The 23,793-nt window shown below is 37.9% G+C and overlaps 1 protein-coding gene across 5 annotated transcripts in view; it reads left to right on the forward strand.

The window, feature by feature from the left end:
- WDFY3 (WD repeat and FYVE domain containing 3) overlaps positions 1–23,793 on the forward strand; it is a 300,207-nt gene that overhangs the window by 118,028 nt on the left and 158,386 nt on the right. For all 5 annotated transcript variants that reach the window (XM_034772580.1, XM_034772579.1, XM_034772581.1 and 2 more), the window contains 7 exons: positions 734–843; positions 3,573–3,734; positions 6,115–6,307; positions 9,112–9,298; positions 12,506–12,672; positions 16,303–16,770; positions 19,137–19,238. In XM_034772580.1, the coding sequence (XP_034628471.1) occupies positions 734–843; positions 3,573–3,734; positions 6,115–6,307; positions 9,112–9,298; positions 12,506–12,672; positions 16,303–16,770; positions 19,137–19,238 (1,389 nt within the window). The remainder of the gene's footprint in view (positions 1–733; positions 844–3,572; positions 3,735–6,114; positions 6,308–9,111; positions 9,299–12,505; positions 12,673–16,302; positions 16,771–19,136; positions 19,239–23,793) is intronic.

Here is a 23,793-nt window from a genome sequence, read left to right on the forward strand (position 1 = left end):
TGCTGGGGGGATGGGTGGATTTTTCAGACCCCTGAACGAAGTAGTTACACTGACATAGGTCTGTAGTGTATACCAGACATCAGAGTGTCACAGTTAAATTCAAGGTGGAACAAATTGTTTACTGTAAGTAGTTAACAAATATTTCAAGGGACTATTCAAGATGAAGTAACCTGTTAATACCCCTCCAGTCATAGGAAAGAAAAGGAGGGAGGGCAAAGCAGCTTGCTGGGGGAGGGTTGTTAGTGGGTTATAGATTGTTGTAATAAGCCATAAATCCAGTCTCTCTATTCAGCCCATGATTTTTATTATCTAGTAGAATTATGAATTTAAGTTCCCAGGCTTGTCCTTGGAAAGTGTTGTGCAGGTTTCCTCTGAAGATGAGGACTGATAGGTCAGATATAGTGATTGCTTTGTGGAAAGTGTTCACCCACGGGTGATGTGGTGTTTTGTCTTTCATCATTTTTATCATCTGTCCAGATGATGAAAATATCATTGATTGTATATCACACATATCATTGGTTTTGAGGTGCATTTGTGGTGTACCTCATCCAGTGCACTACATGCCCCAATAGCAGCTACATGGGTGAAACCAGACAATCGCTACGCTCTCAAATGTACTCACACCGGAAAATTCAGAGTTTAACTTAAATTCTGTGTGGCCTTTGTAAAGAAGATCCATTTTCCATGCTGCATCTGTTCACGTAGTTGGCTTTGCTTTTTTTTTTTTCAACAGAGGCTGCAAGTCGTGCCATAGTCCAGTTCCTGGAGATCAATCAGAGTGAAGAAGCCAGTAGAGGTTGGATGCTGCTCACTACAATTAATTTACTAGCTTCATCAGGACAGGTTAGTTCTTCTTTATTATCATGAAAACCAAAGCAGGAATGCCAAAATATTTCCAGGTGTGCAGCTTTCCTCGTTAAATAGCATATGTGAAAAGGGGTCATGGGAACATCCTACAGTGTTCTAATTCCAAAGCTTACAGGTCCTAACATCCTTTACATCTCCTTCCTATGTTGAGGTTTAATTTTATTATAGTGTCTCTGTAGTGATGCTAAATTTATGAATTGAAGTTGCCTAAAAGAGTTCTCTGGGGCTGAAATTTATGTCTTTTCCTAGCTCACAGATAAATATTTTTTTAGGTAAAGAAGTCATAAATCAAAAGTGGCTTAATAGAAATTTCAGAGTCTAAAAAGTGCTTTCTGCACCTTAAAATCATTTTAAAACTGGAATAACTCAAAAAGTCTTTACTTTAGAAACAAAAACCAAACAAACCCTTGTGATCAGGTATTGATGATCTCTTTGGGGACTAGATCTGGTTAAAGATATAAACAACGAGGAAATATATTTTTTTTATTTTCTGTTAATGTATCATTTTTTAATGAATCTCATTTTCTGCAAAAGTTTTAAAATATTCACTGGTATATTTGTGGTAGTGCATGACTAATCCTCTAAGGGCTTGTTTGGACAGAGTTAGTTTGCTGCAAGTGGGGGTGTAAATCTACAGCACACTAACTGTCCATGTGGACCCTGCTGCTGCACACTAAAAGCTCTCTCATGAGCTTTAACCTACTACTGTTTCAAATGGAAGTAGGTCAAAGAGCACTAGGGAACTTCTAGTGCTTATGGACCCTGCTACTGCAGCTAGTTGGTGCTTGGTCCACTAATATTTTGTGGATTTACACCCCAGCTTGCCATGCACTAACTCACCCTCTCGGCAAGCTCTAAGTCACATGGTGGTGTTTATTCTCCATGACTGGATAAACTGAGGTCAGGTCTACACTACACAACAAATTTGGTAAAAATACGTCGCTCAGGAGTGTGGGAAAAAACACACCCTGGAGTGGCGTAGTTATACCAACTTTAACCTCCTGTGTAGACAGTGCTATATCAGCAGGAAAGCTTTTCCCACCGACATAACTATCGCCTCTCACAGAGGTGGAGTAACTAAGCCGATGGGAGAGATCTCTCCCGTCAGCTTAGAGCATCTTCATCAAAGTGCAGGTGTGCCGATGCAACGTTTGTAGTGTAGGCCTACCTTGAGACAAAATAGGAGAAAATACATTTCTGGTAAGTTGAGTTTGGGGAAAAAGTCTTTTATATTTTGAAACCTTTGGAATTTGGAAATATTTTCACTAATAAATCAGCAGTCTGAATACTCAGAAACAGTTTATAATTTGGCCCCATGAATAACAGTGGGGTGAACTCCTGGTGCTTACTAGGAAAAATATTTGTAAATCTTTTTTGTTATCTAACCACCTATAATGGGGAATGTGTACTTTGAAAAATATTAGTGAGAAAAATAATAGGTAGGAATATTTGAAAAGAATATAATGATCTTTGCTACCAAACTAAGATCTCACTGTGAGGATGAAAGAAAAGAACATGCAAGATCCTAAGATATCCATAACAGATATTAGTCTTTGAGATGCTGATGGCATCTTGACCAACTGTCCTTGTCTCTTATCCTTATTCTGTATCCTTCCATACTCTTGAATTATGTATGATCATTACATTTGTTAGCCCTTAAGTACCCTAACTTAGAATTATCTGCTTTTGGTATGCTGATTCCTGCAGAGCATGTGGAATTTGATTTTGTCCCACATGGATATGTTTGCAGGCTACTTCGAGCATCTTACAAGACAAAGAATTTGGTTATAAATAGTACCCCATTCATGGAGGCCACACTATATAAAGAGATAGTGAAGCCAAAGGCAATATGAGCTGTATTACTGAGGCTCTGCTGGCTGCCCTTCTGACACATTGGACAATTGCGTGCTGTCGTCTCTCTGCTCCCTGATTATCTGTTCATATATCTTACCAAATCATCCCACCTACTTTACAAATAATACCAGACCCCACCTCCCAACTTTTCCATTCTCCTCCAAATGTTTTCACACTTTCTTCCACGCTGTTCTGTATGCATGAAACAGCATAAAGCCAATACCTTCTCCTTCCAATCCAATCACACTTCTGTGATGACTGTAAGAAATATCCAACTGATGAGGTCTAGATTGAGGGCCTGAGGGGATTGCTGATTTTTACATTATTTTAAAAAGCTTTATAGTTTGTAATCGCTAAGATCCATCAAGCTGATATAAATGATGCTCTTATCGTTGTTGTTGTTTTTGTCTTCCATTCCCTTTTACTGTTTGTTACATTGTTGTCTTGTCTTGTGGTAGGGATTGTGTCTTCCTATGGCTCTAATCCTAATTGGAGCATTTAGTGTTATTGTCATATGAATAATTAATGATTATTTTATTACTTTTGATATATTTAGACCTTTTTCTGAGTGTTGTCTTGTTTTTCCTCTATTTTTTCCCCCTGTTTTGTAAATGTTGAAGAATACGTGATTCATCAGTACTGCAGTTTGGACGCTTGTTAAATTTATAGGAAGGAAAAGTTCAATGTTTTATGCAAGCCTCTTTCTGTGTGACTTCCATTAAAGGCAATAATTTGCATAATTATTCTTTCAAAGAATACAGAAAGTCTTGAATTTAAAAGAAAATTGTTGTATTTTTAAAAAATTCACTGTTACAATATTGTGAAATGTTACTGGTTTTTCTGTTTTTCAGAAAACAGTGGACTGCATGACGACGATGTCGGTGCCTTCCACGCTTGTTAAATGTCTATATCTGTTTTTTGACCTTCCACATGTGCCTGAGGTAGTTGGAGGAGCGCAGAATGAGCTACCTCTAGCAGAGCGCCGAACGTTACTACAGAAAGTCTTTGTACAGGTGAGAAGATAATATAGGTGTTGAACATGTAGACAGACTTTTTTCTCTTTAAAAAAAGGGGGTAAGGGGGTATGGAAAGAGGCGGCTTTATCAGATATCTCCAGAAATTGCTATTGATCTGGGCCAGTAGTTTCACACATTGAAGTTATTTTTCGCTATTCTTAACAGAGACAACAGTTTGTTAGCAAAATGAATTTCCCTGCCAGCAGAGTTGAGATTGAGTACTTTTTTCTCAGAAAATATTTTGTCCTAACAAATGAGTGTAGCACTTGTACTGGGCTGCTTTAAGAGGGATGATATGCAGACCACTTCCTCCCTTCCCCCCCCCCCCCCCGTTCATCTTTTATGTCTTTAGCCATGACAGTCATTTGAGTAAGTACAGTAAAAATAAGCAGCACTGATATTAATAAGTGGACTATTTAAAAACATGCCACCTTTATTTCTAATAGAGAAATAAATCACCTTTGTGTGGCAGAAAAGGGAAATCACTATTGTGGCTTTCCTGAATGAGTTAATTTAAGACGTTTTCAGCAGAACAGAATGAATTGGTTAACTTAATGCAGTTTAGTCTGTGTACTTGGCTTGGAATTTAACTTCACCACTTCCTTTTTTTTTCTTTTCAGTTATATAAATAAAGATGGATGTTACCGCTGCATTTTATATAGCTTATACAATTATTTTTATTCTGTTTGTCAGTGGAAGGAAGAGGGTAGACAGCATATTTTTTTACCTTAGAAAAGGTTGTATTATGTTTGTCTATCAGCATCTGATTATAAACTATTATATGTCAGTGGCTGTATCTATTCATGCTAGCTCCGGTGTTCTTTTGTGCAAGGTGCTGTGCTCCCGCAACTCCTTTTGGCACACAGTACCATTTAGGATTGGCGTTATGGGTTTAAATATCTGACTAGATAAATTAAACACAGTACATTTTCATGGTAATAAATTTTGAGTAATTAAAAATGTTGAGATGTTGCACTTAATGAACAAATGTTCCTGGAATATTAACTTTTTGGTGTGCTGTTCTTTATAAATGACACTTCGAATAAAAGGAAGAAGCAGGGTTCTGTACCTTGTTTATGGAAAATAAAACTGACTGAGTCACTTGGTTGTCTCAGTTTGTAAAGGGAAAGCTAACTTCCCATTTGAAAGAGTTGAAATATCATGAATACACCTTTGGCTGTTTCTCTGTCTTGTAAAAGGTTTTTTTGATGAGGCTTCATCTTCCTAGTGATCTTTTCAAATCTTAGCCTTTGTTAGTTTGGCCATACATAAATATATTTGAGATACAGTAAGCCATTGTGGTGTTAGACAGTGTCTCATGGGCTCTTATTTGTGTGCTGCCCAACCCCCCTCCTGTCCATTCTTGAAAACCTCTTTCCTGAATTAAAGTAGTACTTTCTATCCAGACTAGCTGGCATGACTGGGATCTGAGTTAGAGCCTGGGTTCTGCTTTCACTTGGGCTGGTAATCTACCCACTCTACAGTGAGGACACATGCTTACATACTCAAATGCTGATAGTCCTCCGATGCCTTCCCATAATTCATCCCATGTGCCCAGAAGAACAGAACAAGTTCTCCCACAGTTCATTGTGAAAGAATTGTAGAGCGGCTCACTTACTGCAGCACTAAAGAACCATGGGATATGGCCCCAGAAGTCCTAGTAACACATACAAGGCAGCACAGCAACTCGGGTAGGGCTTTGCAGTGTGGCTGCTCGCTCTTGGCCAAGGCTAACTCAAATGCTCAGACCTGGGTGCTGATTATCCAAGTTAATTCTGCACCGAAGACATACCCAGAAAAAGTAACCTTACCTGCCCCAATTATTTGCTTGCTCTTCATTTGGCCAAGGAGGCATGGATGCTGCTCCTCCCGTCCCAGCCAATCAGTGCTCTTCATGCATTAGAAAGCATTAGAGTCGTTAGCTTGTTAACGCCTCTATCCCTGTTGCAAGAGTTGAACATGCTGTCTAGGCAACAATTCTAGTCTCTGGCAGACAGTGCATAAATGTAGCATATTTAGGACTCAAACTCTGAGCCCCACGTGGCAGCATAAAACACTTAAAGTAGTCTGCTAGTTTAGCACTATTCATTACATTTTAATGGGCCTGAGGGGTGGAATAACCATGAACATTTAAAGACCTAATCTTAGTCTTATTTAACGTGGATGAAGGTAATTAGGGCTATTCAGGAAGCAGTATGCAAGGTAAAGAACTGCACGTTACTTTGCTAATGAATATAACAGTTCTATTTGGATGATCTTTTTTTTTGTGATCAGTTTGTATAAAAGTACCAATGAACACTACCAGTGTAGAATTCTGCTGTTAAAATTTTTACTGTCCCTGTGCTGTTTTAATAATTTGAATCCCTTATTGTTTCAGATCCTAGTAAAATTGTGCAGTTTTGTGTCGCCGGCAGAAGAACTGGCTCAGAAGGATGATCTCCAGCTTTTATTTAGTGCAATAACCTCATGGTGCCCTCCCTATAATCTGCCTTGGAGGAAGAGTGCAGGGGAAGTACTAATGACCATATCGCGTCATGGCCTTAGTGTCAATGTAGTGAAATACATTCACGGTGTGTATCTTATAGAGAGAGTGTTTTTATTCTTTTGTTCCAGTGTATGTATTGCTCCCTTCATCCTGTAGTTTCTGTATATAATATAGCAAAAACTAAAGTACTTAGGAAGATTTAAGAGTATTTGTATACATCTGTGAACTTAACGTTAAAATGTCATCAGAATTGTTCTGTAATAAGATTAGAGAGGTTCTTGTAGATAACCAACTTCACATGTTTGTTTTTTTCCCCCCCACTTCAGTTTAATGTTGCAGAGCACAGGTTCTCAAATGTTTTCACAATGTGGAACATGTTAGTGAAGAGGGTGCTTACACTAAAAAAGTAATATTAAGAAGCTATTTGTGATGATTGTAACTGGTGCTGGTGGCATCAGTTTGTGAGGGGTGGCTCCTATTTCTCTCCTGCTTTTTGATGTAGTAGTAGCCCCTTGTGGAGGCAGGCAGGCTAGGCACTTCTCATTTCCAGCAGCATGTACAGGCACTCTACTTTTAAATAAAGACCCTGGACATCTGTGAACCCAGCTGGGCACAAGGAGTTGGAACCATGCCCTGTATTCTGCAGGTTCTGCCAGTGTTCAGCATTTAAATTACAGGGAGTAGCTCTTAAATGATATAATCTTTTAAAATAAATTAAACTTTTAAACGGGGGTGGGAGGGCAGGCACAGCATCTTTTAGCAATTGGTAACATTAAGTTGGTTGTGAATACTCCCTGGAGAACATCTTCTTAAGACTCTATGAAATTGTGCTAGCAGATTTTGAAATATGTAACCCTGCTTCCATATATCTCATGCAACACCACAGGAAGTTTGGTCTACAATGTTTCTCACACTAGCCATTCACAAATTACAGAAGACTCCCAATTCAGCCTAAAAAGAAAATAAAAAACAGAACCAAATGAGTTCCTAATTTTGCTTTCAAAGACTAAAAAAAAAGTAAGGAGCCTAATGGCAACAGTGGTAAGCGTTTTCAAATATGACTTCAAAGGGGGGACAATTGTTCCCAGTTACACCAAAAGATACATTATGGATGTATGTGGCAGGAAAAGAAGATATCTAGTTTGTGATTGTACCAGTGTCTGTTGTTTTACTGATAGCATGTTGCATGATATAACCTGGTTGGCCTATTAAGAGACACATCGATAGTGCAGTGTTCTTTATCATTTAAATAATTAATCATGTATCGGGCTTAAAAAAAGCAAAAGTCTCTACTGCCTCTTTTTGGAACTGAACCTGTTCATGACAGTAAACCTGATTAAAAGATGACGGTGTCTCGTAAGGGAGTTACATGATCTGTGGTCTGTGTCTGATGTATAACATTTTGTGTAATGTCATCCAAGATAATACATTAAGGAATGTTCTTTCTGAGTGCCTGTTTTGAACATCCATACTGCAGCTGGGAGAGAGAGATGGATGTTGCAGCTTGGGCTCTCAAGCCCACCTGCCTCCTTGGGTCTGAGCTCTGATGGCTAGCACAAGTATCCATCAGAGCCACAATGTTCACACCACTATTTTTAGTGTGCTAGTTTGAGCTCAGCTAGTGAGAGTCTGTCTGCCCAAGTTGGGAGGCTCACTCCCAGCTGCAGTGTAGATGTACTCACCTAGGAAGATATTCTGTATCTGCCAGGTGATGGTGAGCTAAGGCTTGGCTAACTGATGCAAGGCACGTGAAATAAAGAATGCACCCATAAATCTAGCCACAAATATGGGGCAGCTGTTGGTCGAGTTTTGTCCATGTGACAAGTGAATATGGATTAATAATATCCAGTTCTGTGTCACTGCAGGATGGGAGCTGAAATAAGACTTACTGCCCTGTTTGTGTTCAAGGATCTTTGGCCATGCAGAAGGTCCAGCCACACTATTTCCCTACCAGAATAGCAATATGAAAGAAGACATAGAATACTGTATCCAAGCATATCGCAAGAGACAACACTAAGGGTTTTCCCTTGAGTCAGTAAAATAGTAGACATGGTGTTCTTTAACAACCTAGAGGAAGGAAGATAATTGATTTATAATTGATTTATTGTAATTTGTCAGGGTTTTTTTCCTTTGACATTTTACTTCAAAATAGTAAATTTAATCTTTGTTTTATTTTCATTATATTAAAATTTAAAGTGCGAATTAATGACATGTATGCTGAGCCCCTTCTGGAATTAGCTTCTGGGAATAAGTGTGTAATGGTTTTTATCAACATGCTCACCCTTGAACCTCCTGATTATTAGACTTTTACTCTATAAAGAGGACTGCTTCCTTGGACAGTTTGACAGTTTTGATAAATGCCACATGAAGCTGTTAAACATTTTAAAGGGGCTTCATTAAAAGTCACACTTCTCTTTGAAATTATCTTCTATGTTGTAATACATAAGATAATTATGACTAAAGGGGATTCAAGTGAAAAATAAATTGCTCTATTTTCAGTGGGTTTACATTGTGCATTGGACAGTGTAGTGTATAGTCAATTTCACTTTTCCCTCTGTAGAGTCTGTCAGTTAGGTCTTTCATACAGCAATAGGAGGGAGAAAAATATTTACTTATTTCTTAAATATAATAAAATGTGATTGTAAGATAAAAGGGAAGGATGGGGGGAGAGAGAAAGGGGAGAGTGAACAGGACTAGAGTTTAGATGTATCCTGAAGCCACTTCCTAAACTGGCTAGATTTCAAGCTCAGTGTCCCTTTAAATATTGTGTGATAATAAACGATTACATAACTGTTACTTCATTTCTAAGTATATTTTAATAATCAGAAATGATGTTTTTAAATATGTATAATGATGGGGAAAAACTGTTTCTTAATTGTGTCCTTACAGAAAAAGAATGTTTGTCCACCTGTGTTCAGAACATGCAGCAATCTGATGATCTTTCTCCCCTAGAAATAGTTGAGATGTTTGCTGGGCTTTCTTGCTTTCTCAAAGATTCCAGTGATGTATCACAAACACTGTTGGATGATTTTAGGATATGGCAAGGATATAACTTCCTCTGTGATCTCTTGCTCAGGTATGCAAATAATATTTTTTCTCAACATATTCTCTAACAGATGGAGAGCATATTAATGTACCTGAATGCATTTTTAGGATCTAACAAAATGCAGTGAGGATATTGTAAATGATAAGGTTATTCAAAATGGGGATAATGATCCTGACACTGTGATGGGAGTATGTCAAAGTGCATTACAGAACTTTTAGTGCTGTAACAGTGTCCACATGGGACGTTATTGCACAGCAAGTTAGTGTGCTGTAGATTCACACTGTGGCTTGGTGCATGTTAACATCCCATGTAGACAAGCCCTTAATTATATGATGTTATTACGGCATCTGTTAAAATCTTTACTAAGAAGTTTGGACAAGCCAGCAGGTTTTGGGATGCACATTATGGCTTGTGCAAATTAGCTAAACAAATAAATAGGAGTGAACAAATAATACATAAAATAGCTTTCTATTTCCTTTTCTGTATGTTACATTCTAGTTAATCCGCAATTATGATAGAACCTTGCAGGACAGAAAGCTTTAACAGCAAGGTGCTGTCGTTAAGGCCCTTGTTACTAAAACTTCACTTTTTTTACAAAATAAACTATACTAAATTTACTAGTACATTAGAAAGTATTGTCATAAAACTAAAATTGTCTAGATGAACAAAATTTTATTATGAAGCATGATATATTTTATTTGTGTTCTTATGTTCAGTCAGAAAATTCAGAAATCAGTAATAGCTCCCTCAGTTGCCAAACCATGTCTGTTTGTTTTGAATGCAAGCTCCACCTATTTTGCCAATCTATATGGAAGTTCAGATTGTAAGAAGCATGTATTGCCATAAAAAAGCCAAAACTATTTGAAAATGAAGGCTACAATTTTCAAACTTGGTGCCTGAAGTTAGGCACTAAAATCCATAATTGTGAATCTAAATAACTGTCCTGATGTTCAAAAGTGCTAAACAGCCAAGCTCCAGTTGATTTCAGTAAAAGCTGTAGATTGGGGTCGGCAACCTTCAGCACGTGGCCCATCAGGGTAATCCGCTGGCGAGTCGCGAGACATTTTGTTTACGTTGACTGTCTGCAGGCATGGCCCCCCGCAGCTCCCAGTTATTGCAGTTCGCCATTTCCCGCCAATGGGAGCTGCGAGAAGTGGCGGCCAGCACGTCCTAAAGGTTGCCTACCCCTGCTGTAGATGCTAGTACAGGGGTGGGCAAAGTTTTTGGCCCGAGGACCACATCTGGGTATGGAAATTGTATGGCCGGTCATGAATGCTCACGAAATTGGGGGTTGGGATGCTGGAAGGGGGTGAGGGCTTCGGCTGGGGGTGCGGGTTCTGGGGTGGGGCTGTGGATGAGGGGTTGAGAGTGCAGGAGGGTGCTCCGGGCTGGGACCGAGAGTTTCGGAGGGCCAGGAGGGGGATCAGGGTTGGAGCGCAGGAGGTCATCATGGGTGTAGGCTCCGGGCAGTGCTTACCTCAAGCAGCTCCCGGAAGCAGCAGCATGTCCTCCCTCCGGCTCCTATACAGAGGTGCAGCCAGGTGGCTCTGCGCACTGCCCCTGCAGCTCCCATTGACCAGCAACCAGAGCCCCCTGGCTGCCCCTACTTGTACTTGCAGTTACATCAGAAAATGATTACATAAAAATGGCAGCATCTTAGTCAATAGATTTGTCTTTCTTCCTTGTGTATATTGTTAAACCTGCTTTCTTTTCTAATTAAAACAGAGCATTTTATGTCCTCTTTGCTTGTTAGCACTGCAGACCTAGTGCAGTTGTGACAGAGAGTAGGATATTTTCTGACTGGCACACCAGAATTGTCTGCCTGTTTTTATTATGAATCTTTATTAATGATGTTCAGGGATGCCCAGAGGGGGGGCAAGTGGGGCTTCCTGCCGCAAGTGAGTACGGGGGGGCGGCCTTTCCCCAACCTCCCCGCACTCACCTACGGCGGGAAGCGGAGCGACGCGGCCCTAGCCCGCTCCACTCTGCCACCTTCCAGCCGTGGTGCTCTGCTTCTCGCCGCAGGTGAGTGCGGGGAGGTTGGGGAAAGGACGCCCCCCGTACTCACCTGCGGCAGGAAGCAGAGCGCCGCAGCTGGGAGCTGGTGGAGTGGAGCGGGCTGGGGCCGCGTCTCTCCGCTTCCGCCGCTGCTGGTGAGTTCCAGCGGGGCGGGGGGGATCCCTTCCCCCAAACCTCCTCCTGTGAGTGACACAGCTGGGGCCGGGGCCAGGGAAGCAGAGCGGGCTGCTCCTGGCCCCCTGCTAATCCCATGGGCCACTCTGGGACTGTGGGGCCCCCAAAAGTGCCCTGGGAGGGAGCCCCTGACCGCCCCTGAGACCCTCAGCCCCGTATCCAACCCCTCGGCCCTGGATTGGCCCGGCACCCTTAACACACTGCTCAGAGCAGCGTATCAGAGCTTTACCGTGTTGTATGCAACCCCCATTATATCGGGGTAGAGGTGTAATTCTAAGGTTCTATTGTATATTGTGATTTATTATTTTTAGGATAAATTATTTTGTTTTCATCCTAAAGCTGTCCCCTGTTCTTTGGCCCCTAATTATGCTGAGCCTTTTCCACTCTGTGAAGATTTAATACCTTTTTTTATTTTTTTTACAGTAACTGAATATAATAAAATACCTTTGTACACTAATGTTGTTAGTAGTGATATTGTTTACTATATTCTTGGTATAGTAATTTTTTTTTACAAAGAACTGCATTTCAGAGAGTTTCATTTAAAACTTCTGCAGTTCTCTTGTGCTGTGTACTTATGAAGTTTTGTATGTTGCACAGCTGTCTTTGAAGTACTCCTTTTATGTATTTACTCTGTCTTATTTCCTCATCTGTAAAATGATGATACTTCCTTTCCTTTCATGTCCCCTGTTGACTTGTCTGGTTAGTATTTTTGGGGTCAGAGATAACCTTTTACTATGTGTTTAGCATATTGAAGCCCCAATCTCAATGTGATTTTCCAAATGCTACCATAATACAAATAATAATGTTTAATCAATTGAATACTATAAAACTTAGAAGAGAGTTTAAAATATGGAAATGTGGTGAACTCTAGCCTTTGGATTCAGAATTTTCGGTCACTAAATCTGCCTCTAAAATTAACATCTCTCCTTAATTTAAGAAAAAGCAAAACTAACTAAATAAATAAACCTCAGATGAGTTTGAGTGAATGGTTTATGCTAAAGTGAATATGTGCTAATATGGTCTGTTGTACTGTATGTTCTTTAGATTAGAACAGGCAAAGGAGGCGGAATCCAAGGATGCTTTGAAGGATTTGGTTAATCTGATAACTTCACTGACAACATATGGTGTCAATGAATTAAAACCAGCTGGTGTTACCACCGGGGCACCTTTTCTGTTGCCTGGATTTGCAGTCCCACAACCTGCAGGCAAAGGTGAGTTTACTGTTTGTATCACACAGAGCAGAAGTCTTATTGGGGGAGAAATTTCTGGTACACTACAGAAACCATTTACAGTTCATGTTTCTTCTAACATCAGAATTAAATATTGACTTTAAAAGGTGATTTTGCTTAATTGCTAGTATCCAGATGAAAATAAGGGAGGCAATTTCTCCTCATTTAGCTCCAAATGCTGAATCACCCCTCTACAAAGTACAAATTAAATAGATCCTCCCTGCAGATCTTAAGAGTTTGGATACATATAATTTATAGCGTGATTTTAATCTGATTTTGTTAAACTGGCGCAAAAGGCTTTGCGGATACTGTTTGGGTTTTTTTCATTTTAAAGCAAGTTTATTTTGTTTTAGCTTAAGTCAATTAGAGAAATGTATGCTAAACAGAAATGAATCCTCCACAGAGGGGTTAGTATCAGTTTAACTAAATCAATATGAGTTTGGGTGAGACGACTAGGTTTAAGTAGTAGTAGGAACTTAAAGGGAATATTCCCTTTTCTTTCTTTCTTTTTTCCCTAGATTTTTTTACTTACACACGCACACGCACACGCGCACGCACGCACCCGTTTACTTGAAATTGATTTTATAGACAGATTTAGTTAAATCAGTTCAACACCTTTATGGAGACTCTTAAATTCATTTAACCTGTTTAATGTCAGTTTAATTTAACATTGATTTTTTACTCAATGAAGCTAAAAGGATACACACCAGATTTAAATTGGTTTAAGAATGCCCACATGCATTTTGCACTAGTTTAACTAGCTTGATTTAAAAATACACCTTTAGTTAGACTGGTGTAAGTTCTTAAAACCTTGGTGAGGAGGCTGAGAAGCTAATCTGCTCCAATTCAACTATCTGTAAGTTTTAATAACACCTGGGACCCCGACAGGCCTCAGACGTTAGTGAGAGTTAGGCTTGTGGATCCATCTAGCAGTAGATCTGCTAGTTACTCCATGTGTGGCTTGTCCCTTTCTGCCCAGCAGAATGGTTCGTGCTGTGTTTAATACTTTACAGGCTCATGGAGGAGGGTCTTGATTCTGGTGCTTGTGCTATGCCTGTTCCCTGGATACAGTACCGGTTTTTAGGCTCTGTAGCTGTCCATCTTTCTTGCACATTTCATGAGCTCTCAATTAACTTTTCAACATCTTTCATTTTAAAACAATCATGGAATAACTAGTAATTTAGAAGAGAAAAATTAATGTGTGGCTGTGCAATGCAATATTGGTATTAATGCTCTTTATTGGATGTTTGTACAGTATATACAGTTGTTGCATATTACATTTCAAAAGGTTCTGTTTTCAGTCTTCAAGGAAAGAATGAAATGTGGCATTAAAATAACGGTCACTTTTGTTTGAGACTAAAGGAGCATAACAAATTAAGATAGTATTCAGTGCAAACATAATAAATCTGTGCTCTGTCTCTCTTGAAAAATCTAAAAACAAATTACAGGTTGATTAAAACAAATGTTTTCAATTAGTATTTGAAAATAAAATGATCAATGATATATACAATACATAGTAGTTCCAGTTTTTATTTTTAGAAGATCTTATGAAGTTCTTTTGGAACTGAATTTTAATAGATGCTGCACTTTTGGATTTCAGTCTCATACTTGAGATTCAAAGCCACAACTCTCAAACTAAAGATGACTTCATACTATGGAACTCTTCACAGAAAGCTGCAAGTTTGTGATTAAATTGTTTTAAAGTTGTTTTGTACATTTTATAGCCTTTACTTAGATAATTAAGTTACCTAAAGAGGTTACTAAAGAGGTTAACTGGCTTTCTCAAATTTTTACCGTTAATTTACTACTACGTAATTCCTTCTTAATCTTTTCTCATCCACTCCTCTCAAACATCCCCATCCTGCCCAAGAAAACCTGTTAGGCCAATAGTAGTATGTAGACTTTTTGTGCAGACAGTATAATTCTGTGTATGATAGGTTAGACTACAAGTATTGTATAACACAAATTTAACACAGCTCATGAAAGTGTTTGCAGCAATTATATTCTCTGACCCCAGTGTACTCTGATGTTTGGACTAATGAGAGTATTACAACATTAGAGAGGTATCCGTCCAGTGCAAAGAAAAATCTTTTCAAATATTGCAGATCTTGGCTCAATTTTGCATTTATTAATCTTGACTATATCAGAAAACTCATGAATGAATGAGGGTGTACTTCCAATATCTATAGCCATTTGGATATGGAGGTTGAGGGCTTTCCCCTCTTTTCCTCATCCTTCTGTACTCAGATATAAGACAGAGAAACTATCCTGTTCTTCTGCAAGTGATTGTCCATATACACATTCTGCATATGTGCATACGCCCAAGGATCCATTAAACTCCAGACGTATAATTGTGCCACAGAATTTCCCCATGTAGACAAAACCTTAGTTTGTTTGTGGTTGGTCTCACCAACCACTATAATTCTATCACCACTGAGGAAAGTCTAACCCATGTTTCCAGGACCAGCCTCCGAACATTGAGATAATATGAATCGAAGACAAGTTGATTGTACCATGTGCCTGTACCATCAGTTCAAAGCTCAATGTGTCTGCACAAAGTGAACAGCACAATTGCGTCAAAGGCCAAAAGTGCCTGTGATCTGCTTATGACTATTAACTCCACATCCCCTCTTAACCAGCCATACAACAAATAACTCCATGCCAACTTATGGCCCTCTGCGGCGACAACCACAAAGGAAAAAAGGGTAGAGGGAAATAGATTTTTTGCAGCAGGAAAGAGTAGATTAAAAGAGGACACTCTCTGCCTGTTGCTCTTACTTTAAAGGAGGGCATTTTGTTGGCCAGCCAATCCCAGCTCTTGAAAGAATCCCTGGGAATTGGGTAAGAATAGCCTTCCTAAAGGAGGGCCACCACTGGCTGGCAGCATCTGTAGCCAACTCAGGGATGTAATGCCAAACCCCTTGGTCCTGCAATCTAGTCTAACTCTCTTTGTTCCACAAGTGACTTCCAAACTGTTCAGAGGTGGGGGAAGTTAAAAGAATGTGCATGTTACTGAGCTTTAATTTGATCAACACTTTTTTGTTATGGCTGGCATTACTACTTGTGATATTATTGAGAAGTTGTTGTGAGAGAGTTGCTGCCGCATATCATTCCAAACTCAGTCTGCTTGCATTACTATAGGTGACTGATTGGCACACAGAACATGTTACAGTTGGTGCAAAGTTTTCCATTATGGATCAAACATAGTGCTTTTCAAAGAAGTAAATTTCCTATCTCAACTATGACCTACTCAGATTTTTAATCAGTTAAATTGCATTCAGATTTTTTCATGTTCATTTACCCTTTGATCATTTAAAATACTATATCTTTCAGTTGGTTCACATACCAAAGTTTATTTTCAAAGAGAAATGCCATCTTAAGCAACAATAAATAATAGATCTTTAATTCAGAATTGTGAAATAAGTGGGAGGAGTTCGTTTAAAGGATGTCTTAGTGTGTTCTTGCTCTTTGAAAAATCCATTTTAGTAGAATTTGTTTCTGCTTGTTGGGCTACAGAGAACAAATTGTTTGTTTAATTCATATTTCTTCCTTAATATGGTCAAGCAAATGGGTATAAAGAATTTTGTTTTTTCCCCTTGTTTCCTATTGTAGGTCATAGTGTGAGGAATATACAAGCTTTCTCCGTCCTTCAAAATGCATTTTTGAAAGCAAAAACTAACTATCTTGCACAAATTATTCTGGATGCCATTACAAATATTTACATAGCGGACAATGCCAACTACTTCATCTTGGAATCACAGCACACCTTGTCCCAGTTTGCAGAGAAAATTTCCAAGCTTCCAGAAGTGCAGACCAAATACTTTGAGATGCTGGAGTTTGTTGTCTTTAGCTTGAATTATATTCCTTGTAAAGAACTGATTAGTGTCAGCATCCTTTTAAAGTCCAGCACGTCTTACCAGTGTAGCATCATTGCAATGAAAACACTTCTTAAGTTCACCCGTCATGACTACATCTTTAAGGATGTCTTCAGGGAGGTGGGGCTTCTGGAGGTGATGGTAAACCTTTTGCACAAATATGCAGCCCTTTTGAAAGATCCCACTCAGGCTCTGAATGATCAAGGTAGAGTGTTTTCTTTGCTTTTATTTATGTACATGTTTTTGGATGCTAAAAGAGGCTAGTGTTGGTTAGCAGGGCTAGTTCTGGTTAGTTGGGCCACCTGGGTTCTGTTCTCAGCACTGCCAATGAATTACTATGTGATGTTGTGAAGCTCACTTAAACTCTCTGTGCTTGTTTTCTTGTGTAAAATTATGATAACGTTTATCAATCTTTAGAAAGTGCTTCGAGGTCCTCTAATGAAAGGTACTATATAAGTGCAAAATATTTATTAAAAATATATAGTAGCTGAAGTTTTCCACTTAAAAAAAATAAAACCCTAATGTATCATTATATTTAGGTTATTCTAGTACAGGGCAAAAATTAACAAGTGGGGAATGTCCTCTGTATGATTATATATTGTCTTTCATCCCAGTTATCACAGTAGTTTACAATGTGGCCCTAACGTAGTAAAGTACTTTTGAAGCATAGACCTTTATTCTTGCATGAAGTCCCAATGAGTCACTTTTTCTCCATGTGAGAGTAAGGGTCCATGTTTGCAGAGCCTTTTCAAGCTCTGTGGGGCTGTATTGCTATAAACACACAAACAAATTTCTTCATCCATCTCAGGTGATGAACTCTTCTCACCTATGCCATGTAACAGTTTAGGGTAACTTGATTATGTTTTCTAGCTGAAACTATATTTTACTTGTCTCCATTCAACCTATAACGTGTCTAATGAATTTTATGCATCTGTTACCTGTGGCATCTCAGCATGTGATATCTAGATAAACCATTTTAAACTGCTCAGACCATAAGTAACCAGCAATAGTTCATAATCAAATACTTCATAAAAAAATCTACCCTGCACCATGTCCTAGAGATTTGTTAATGTGAGTGGGGGTGGCCTACTAGATGAAGTCCTAAGCCTTCAGCTCCCACTGAAAAACACTTCCGTTCTTAAGAGTGCCTATCTAGAGTCTGTCAACAAAAGGATCAAATTGACATTTGGATAGGTCACTAGGAGCAGTACACTTACTCTTGTGAAAGTGCTATGGGATCTTTAATAACCACCAAAGCAGTTAAGATGTCTCTTCAATCAAGCAGCACAACACACCTAAAATACTGTGCTTGGCATTGGTTCAGCTCACACGCTTGATGAATCACCAGCACCACTTAATGCAGTGCACTGTGATTTTTCTTGGAAGCTTTCTCTATGTAAGAATTGAATAGGACAAACCCTGCACACTTAAAAATATATGGTATTACAGCATCAGGAAGTAGAATTATAAACACTGAAATAAGAGATACAGGTGCAATGTCTACTACACAGTTGTCAACCTCTTTTCATGGTTCACTTTTAAAACAAATTTCTGACTTAAACTTTGCATACCATTTTGTAAGAAATGATTAGTTGTGCTGCTTGTAAGTCTGAGAATGAAAGAGAGATGCTAATTTTGTGTGTGTGCGCGCTTCAGACCACTTTGGTAACTGTCTTATTTTAAATATAAAGAAGGAGAGGATTCTTTTATTTGGTTATTGCAAACTCCTGCTTCTCTTCTGTTTTAATAGATTTTTTTTTTTTTAAGTTAACTTTCCAAAAAGAGCTGTATTTTCATGCTTGGGTGGAGAGTGAAATGTTTTCTTTCAGTAGAATGAGAGCATGAGTCTTTAACGTGGTGATAAAAGTTGTTTTTGTTTTGGAAATGGTTAACGGTTTGTGTCACCTACTGCAGCTTTTAATTGTTAGGCCTTATCTACACAAATGTTTAGTTTGTGGCAAGCTTGGATGTGAATCTATTGTGCACTAGCCTAATGCTCACTGTCTGGGTGGACTCTGCTGATGCCCACTAACAGTTCATTAGAGTGTACTTTAATCTACTCCCGGTTCAAAGTAGGGTAGATCAAAGCACATTAACGAACTGTTAGTGGGCATCAGCAGGGTCCATGCGGACAGTTCGTGCAGGACACACTAGTGCATGGTAGATTTACACCCCATCTTGCTGCAAACAAAATATTTTGAGAAGCCCAGAGGGAAAATTGAGATGACTTAACTAAAGGTGTGAAATTAAAGCACATTAAATTCCTGTGTGGATTAAGCTAAAGCAAACTAAGGCAATTTTACTGAATGAGAGCATCTACAGATGGATTTAATGTATTTTAACTTCACACCTTAAGTTAATTTGTGGCAACTTTCCTGAGTGTTTGTGTGGATATGCCCTTAATGTGATTTAAAAGTTTGTTAGAGGATGTTTTTTGTGAGGAAGCCAAAAAAAAAAAAAAAGGGGATTGGTGAAAGGAACAAAACTTTGTGTTTTGTTTTGTTTTAAGATTAAAAAATAAAGTCAGCTTTGTTGTTTTCAGTGCAATGAACTTCTGAAATTATTTTCTAGGGGATTCAAGAAACCTCAGTTCTTTTGAGGACCAAAAGCAGCTAGCTTTATTGGTTATGGAGACCTTGACAGTACTACTTCAAGGATCAAACACAAATGCAGGTAATTATAGAAGTTATGTCAGTTATGATAATTCTGGACTCTGAAGTGCATACTTAAAAAGACATGATTTAAATGAGAAGTATTGACTGATTGGGCTAAATGTAAAATTGTCTGCATCACATATAATAATTTTAACCTTGAAATACAACATATTAATAGTACAGCACTTTATTATTACATTCAGTTTCTATGGTCAAAGTCTACTGATGATCTTTTCCCTGAGTCATGTATTGACTGTTGTGTGCTGCAGGAATTGAAAATATAAATTAATGTGACCTCATAGTTTTACTTTGTTTCCTGTTATATTTTTAAGAGTAAAAATCTATATAATGCATTAAAACAACATAATGAAAGGACTATGAACAATTTCAGTCTGTTTAGTTATAGAGTTAGGTTTACCTATTCAACTTTTTACTAAAAATAAGCTATATGTATAGTTTATAATATAAAATAGGAGCACCTTACTGAATAGTTTATTTGCTACTTAAATTACTGGATATTCACACAAATCAAGTAACTGAATGTATAGATGACTAATTAAACACACCTTACCATTTCCTTGAGCTTATTCCCAATTTGCATGTACCAGGTGTGTGCTCAATTACATGTGTATTTTTGAAAATTAGGCCATTTTCAAACTCACATTATGTAGGTTACTTTATTGTATATCAGACGGGTAGCTGTGTTAGTCTGTATCCACAAAAACAACAAGGAGTCCTGTGGCACCTTAAAGAGTAACAGATTTATTTGGGCATCAGCTTTCTTCGGTAAAAAATCCCACTTCTTCAGATGCATGGAGTGCTTCCTCGTTGTTTGTGTATTTCATCCTCAATCTGTATCTAATTTACATATATGTGCCCTATATGTAAATAAGAGGGAGAGGAAGCTGATAACTCTTTCAAATCCTGTCTCTTGCTGACCAATTAAAAAAAAATACACTACAGAAATTAGCAACTATAGGCCTAAAGCTCTTTAAAATGTCTCTACTCCTGCCCATTTCTTTTCTTCAACCCTCACCTGTGTTTCAAAGAATCTAGGCCTTTTTTACTTTTATTTTTACTTGGCAAAGAGAAACTTGAAGCTGTTAAAATGATCATGATTTGACTTTCTAAATTAAACTAAGCTTGAGAACAACCCAGCTGTGTTGGCAAAGCACTGTTGTGCACACGGTCTTGACTGCTAGAATGTAACTTTTTATTTGTTTCCTTTTTCCTTTCTGAAATTCAGCCTCTGTGTTTAACAGCAGTTTGCAGTCAGATGAAAGCGTCATGTTAATCCTTCAGTCATGGTACTTTTACGGGCAGATGAGTTGTTTTGTGTATAAAAAGTTTAGCAGAGCGTATTGATCAGTCTCTGATTTAGGTTTTCTGGATACAGATAAATTTGAAAGCAGCCCAGTTGCTCATAAAACATTGTTTGGCTGCTAACCTGTAATGTTCCTTAGGTGTAGGGGAGAAGAATGAATCCCAAGTGAATGGGAACAACCTGGAAACTGCAGTGATATTTAATATTCAATTAGTATTTTCTGTATTTTAGCTTTGTATGCTTGTGTGTGCCACGCTCTCTGTTTTAAGTAACCTACACCACCTGCCCTTTGAAATAATTGACTTCAATAGGCTTTGGATGGGAAGCCTATATGAGGGGTAAGAACCATAGGGTGGGAAGAACGACCGTTGAAGGAATGATCTATCCTTATAACAAGCAAAGAAGGGGAGTAGAAATCAAAGGTGCGTCATTTCTCACTGGGCTGTGAGAGCTATCTAGTTTTATCTGAAACCGGTGGAGACTAAGTAAAAGTAAAATTTAAAAAAAAAAGTTACAACACATTTACAAGGAAATAATTTGTAAAAATTTATAGAAACTTACCTAAAAATGTGAAACATTTCCAGTGCTTGTCATAATGTTTTTTAAGCAGAATTAAATTTTTCCTGACTTGATTTCTTTCTTCTGGCCTACAAGCAGGAAAGTGGAAGCTTCTCTGGATTTTACGTTGAAGAATGTATTCATGTGTATTTAAAATGATTACTTCTGTAATTTTGATGCGAGTCTAGCTACAGTCAGTGCTGTTAAAAAATAAATAAACAAAAAAACCACCCAAACGAACGATGATTACTGCACCATGTTATTTACCTTTAACGTGGTTTGTGGTATCTTACTTTAAATGTTTCAAGTGCTCAATAAATGTTACGAGTATAGGTGATAATTGTCTGAAATTAAAAAAAACAAAAAACAAACCATTTTCCTTAACATAGTGAATTTACATCTCTCCCAGTTAGGGTATGAGTATCTCTTTTGATGCTGTATTAATGTTCTGTCCTCTTCTTATCAAATAGGTTAGCTACCATACAGTGTTTCCATAGTGGATATCACTTCCCACCTGCACCAAATGCAAACTGACATAATTCTGCTTGGCAGCCTGTCAACAACATTCCTAATAGTTACCCACTGAATTACCTTTTTGACAGTAACTATCTATCAGGCTGTCTTACTCCTGCAACTTGTTGTTAGTAAAATGAAAGCTTAATATACTTAGCAAGGTAGAATAGTTTGTAGTTGGAGTACATTTTTTTGTTGATGGCGAAGTACAGAGTGGAATATATCTTTGGTTTCACGTCAGATAACCTTGTTAACTAAATTGTGATTATTTTTTTCCCAATCATACATTTATATATTTATCCCTAACTTACAGAATAGAAAATTAAATTCAGTACTCTGGATAGTCCCTACATTGTGTAAAAAAATGTATTTATAAGATTAAAACTTCTTCCATAAACTGTGTAGTGCAAAACAATAGTTCCATTTCCCCTTAGTTGATACTGTAGCACTAACTCTGTTACAGTAGAACCTTGCTAATTACCATGGCTGGAAGACGTACTGTGAATTACTCAATGTGGCAAATTAGCAAGTAAACAGATAATTTAAAAAGCAATCAGAGTAATGTATCAGAACGTTTACTGTTCATTTGTTTTGATAATTCAATTTTAATGTGATATTTCGTGATCTACTCAAGTGTCTTAAAGTTCACTCTGTAAAAGTAATGGAAATCTTATTAATACCTTGCTATTAAATCTCGGCAGAGTTTTGTGTTGGGCGGCTACCAGTTTTTCTACAGATTACAAATCAAATTTATTTTAATTATGATTAAGAAAGTATTTCCATTATGAGCCTGTATTTTTAGGTGTTTATTAGCTTTCTGTAAAAATTACTCTATCAGGCTGACCTATTGCATTGTTTAGTCTCAGTATAGAAATAAATGTCTTGTTTTGGAAAGTTTTGATAAAATTTTGTTTTTCCATTTTGGAGATATGAAAATGTGGTGGTTACTAGTCAGAAGTTGTTTCAGGTGCTATTTTACATTTGGATGACTGAGATTGTTTGTTTAGGGGTGGAAAAAAGGGAACCTGAAAGCTGAAAACAGGCATCAGAATTAATGTCAGACAATTTATGTGAAATTTTACTGGCAATTAAGAAAACTAAGAATCATTTGAAAATATTATATTGTGTATATGTAGCAGATATTTTCCCCTTATTAATTTAAGGCCCTGATCCTGTTAACACTTGCTCACATTCGTGTGAATAATGTGTGATGGTTTCAGCAAGGTGTCTGAAATGCAGTTACCGTATCTTAGAATTCCTGACTTTTGTTCCATCAAAATATCTGTAAGTGTAAAATAGGTCTTGCTAACCTTGGATCCACTGAAAATGGTTTTAGAATAGTAGCTTAGGCAAAGTAGGAGGCTGTGAAGAAAAAAGTAAAGTGTAAGGTGGAACATAAAATCAAGACATAGGAAACTAAGTAGTAAAATGTGGCCTATTTGTCAGCATGCAAAGAGGTTAATACTGGAAAATCCCGGTGTCTATTGTAGGTTTTATGGTTGTCAATTATATGGAAGACAAGGATGCCTAATATGGTGCCCAAAGTTGCTATTTATTAACATTAAGTAAGTATGACAAGACTAGATTTTTAGGAACTCCACCAGAACCTAATGGAACTACAGTAGGTAATTGGAAAATATAATAGCAGATAAAATTCAAAGCAGACAAATGCAACTCAGTGCACTTTGGAAGAGAAAATGATATTATTCCAGCATACTGATAAGTTGTAACGCTTAAGAGGGGAAAAAAACAGTCATGCTGAGTGACTCAGTGAGAATATCTGTTCACTGATGGATGAAAGAAGCAAGATAGGCTCTATTAAGGAGGTTATCAAGAATAATACAGCATATATTACAATTGTGTTATATGAATCAATTATATGCTTTCACCTTGAATGCTGTGTTCAGTTTTGATTGTTTCCTCTCAGAAAAGGCACAGCAGAAATGGGAAAGAACCAGAGAAGGGTGACAAAAAATATTTGTTCTGGAGAGCTTCTATGCAAGGAGAGATTTAAAGAATCAGGATTACTTCATTAATACTGAGATTAAGAGGAGATATAAGTATATAATAATGACTGGTGTGTCTGATGGATTTTGAGCCAGTCTGTAATAATTGATGAATATTATGGTGGGCTTGCTAGGGGTGTTTTCTGTGTGACTGTATTGGGAATGAACAGGAA

Source organism: Trachemys scripta, chromosome 5 (assembly GCF_013100865.1).
Source record: "Trachemys scripta elegans isolate TJP31775 chromosome 5, CAS_Tse_1.0, whole genome shotgun sequence".
In the NCBI taxonomy this organism is placed as follows: domain Eukaryota; kingdom Metazoa; phylum Chordata; order Testudines; family Emydidae; genus Trachemys; species Trachemys scripta.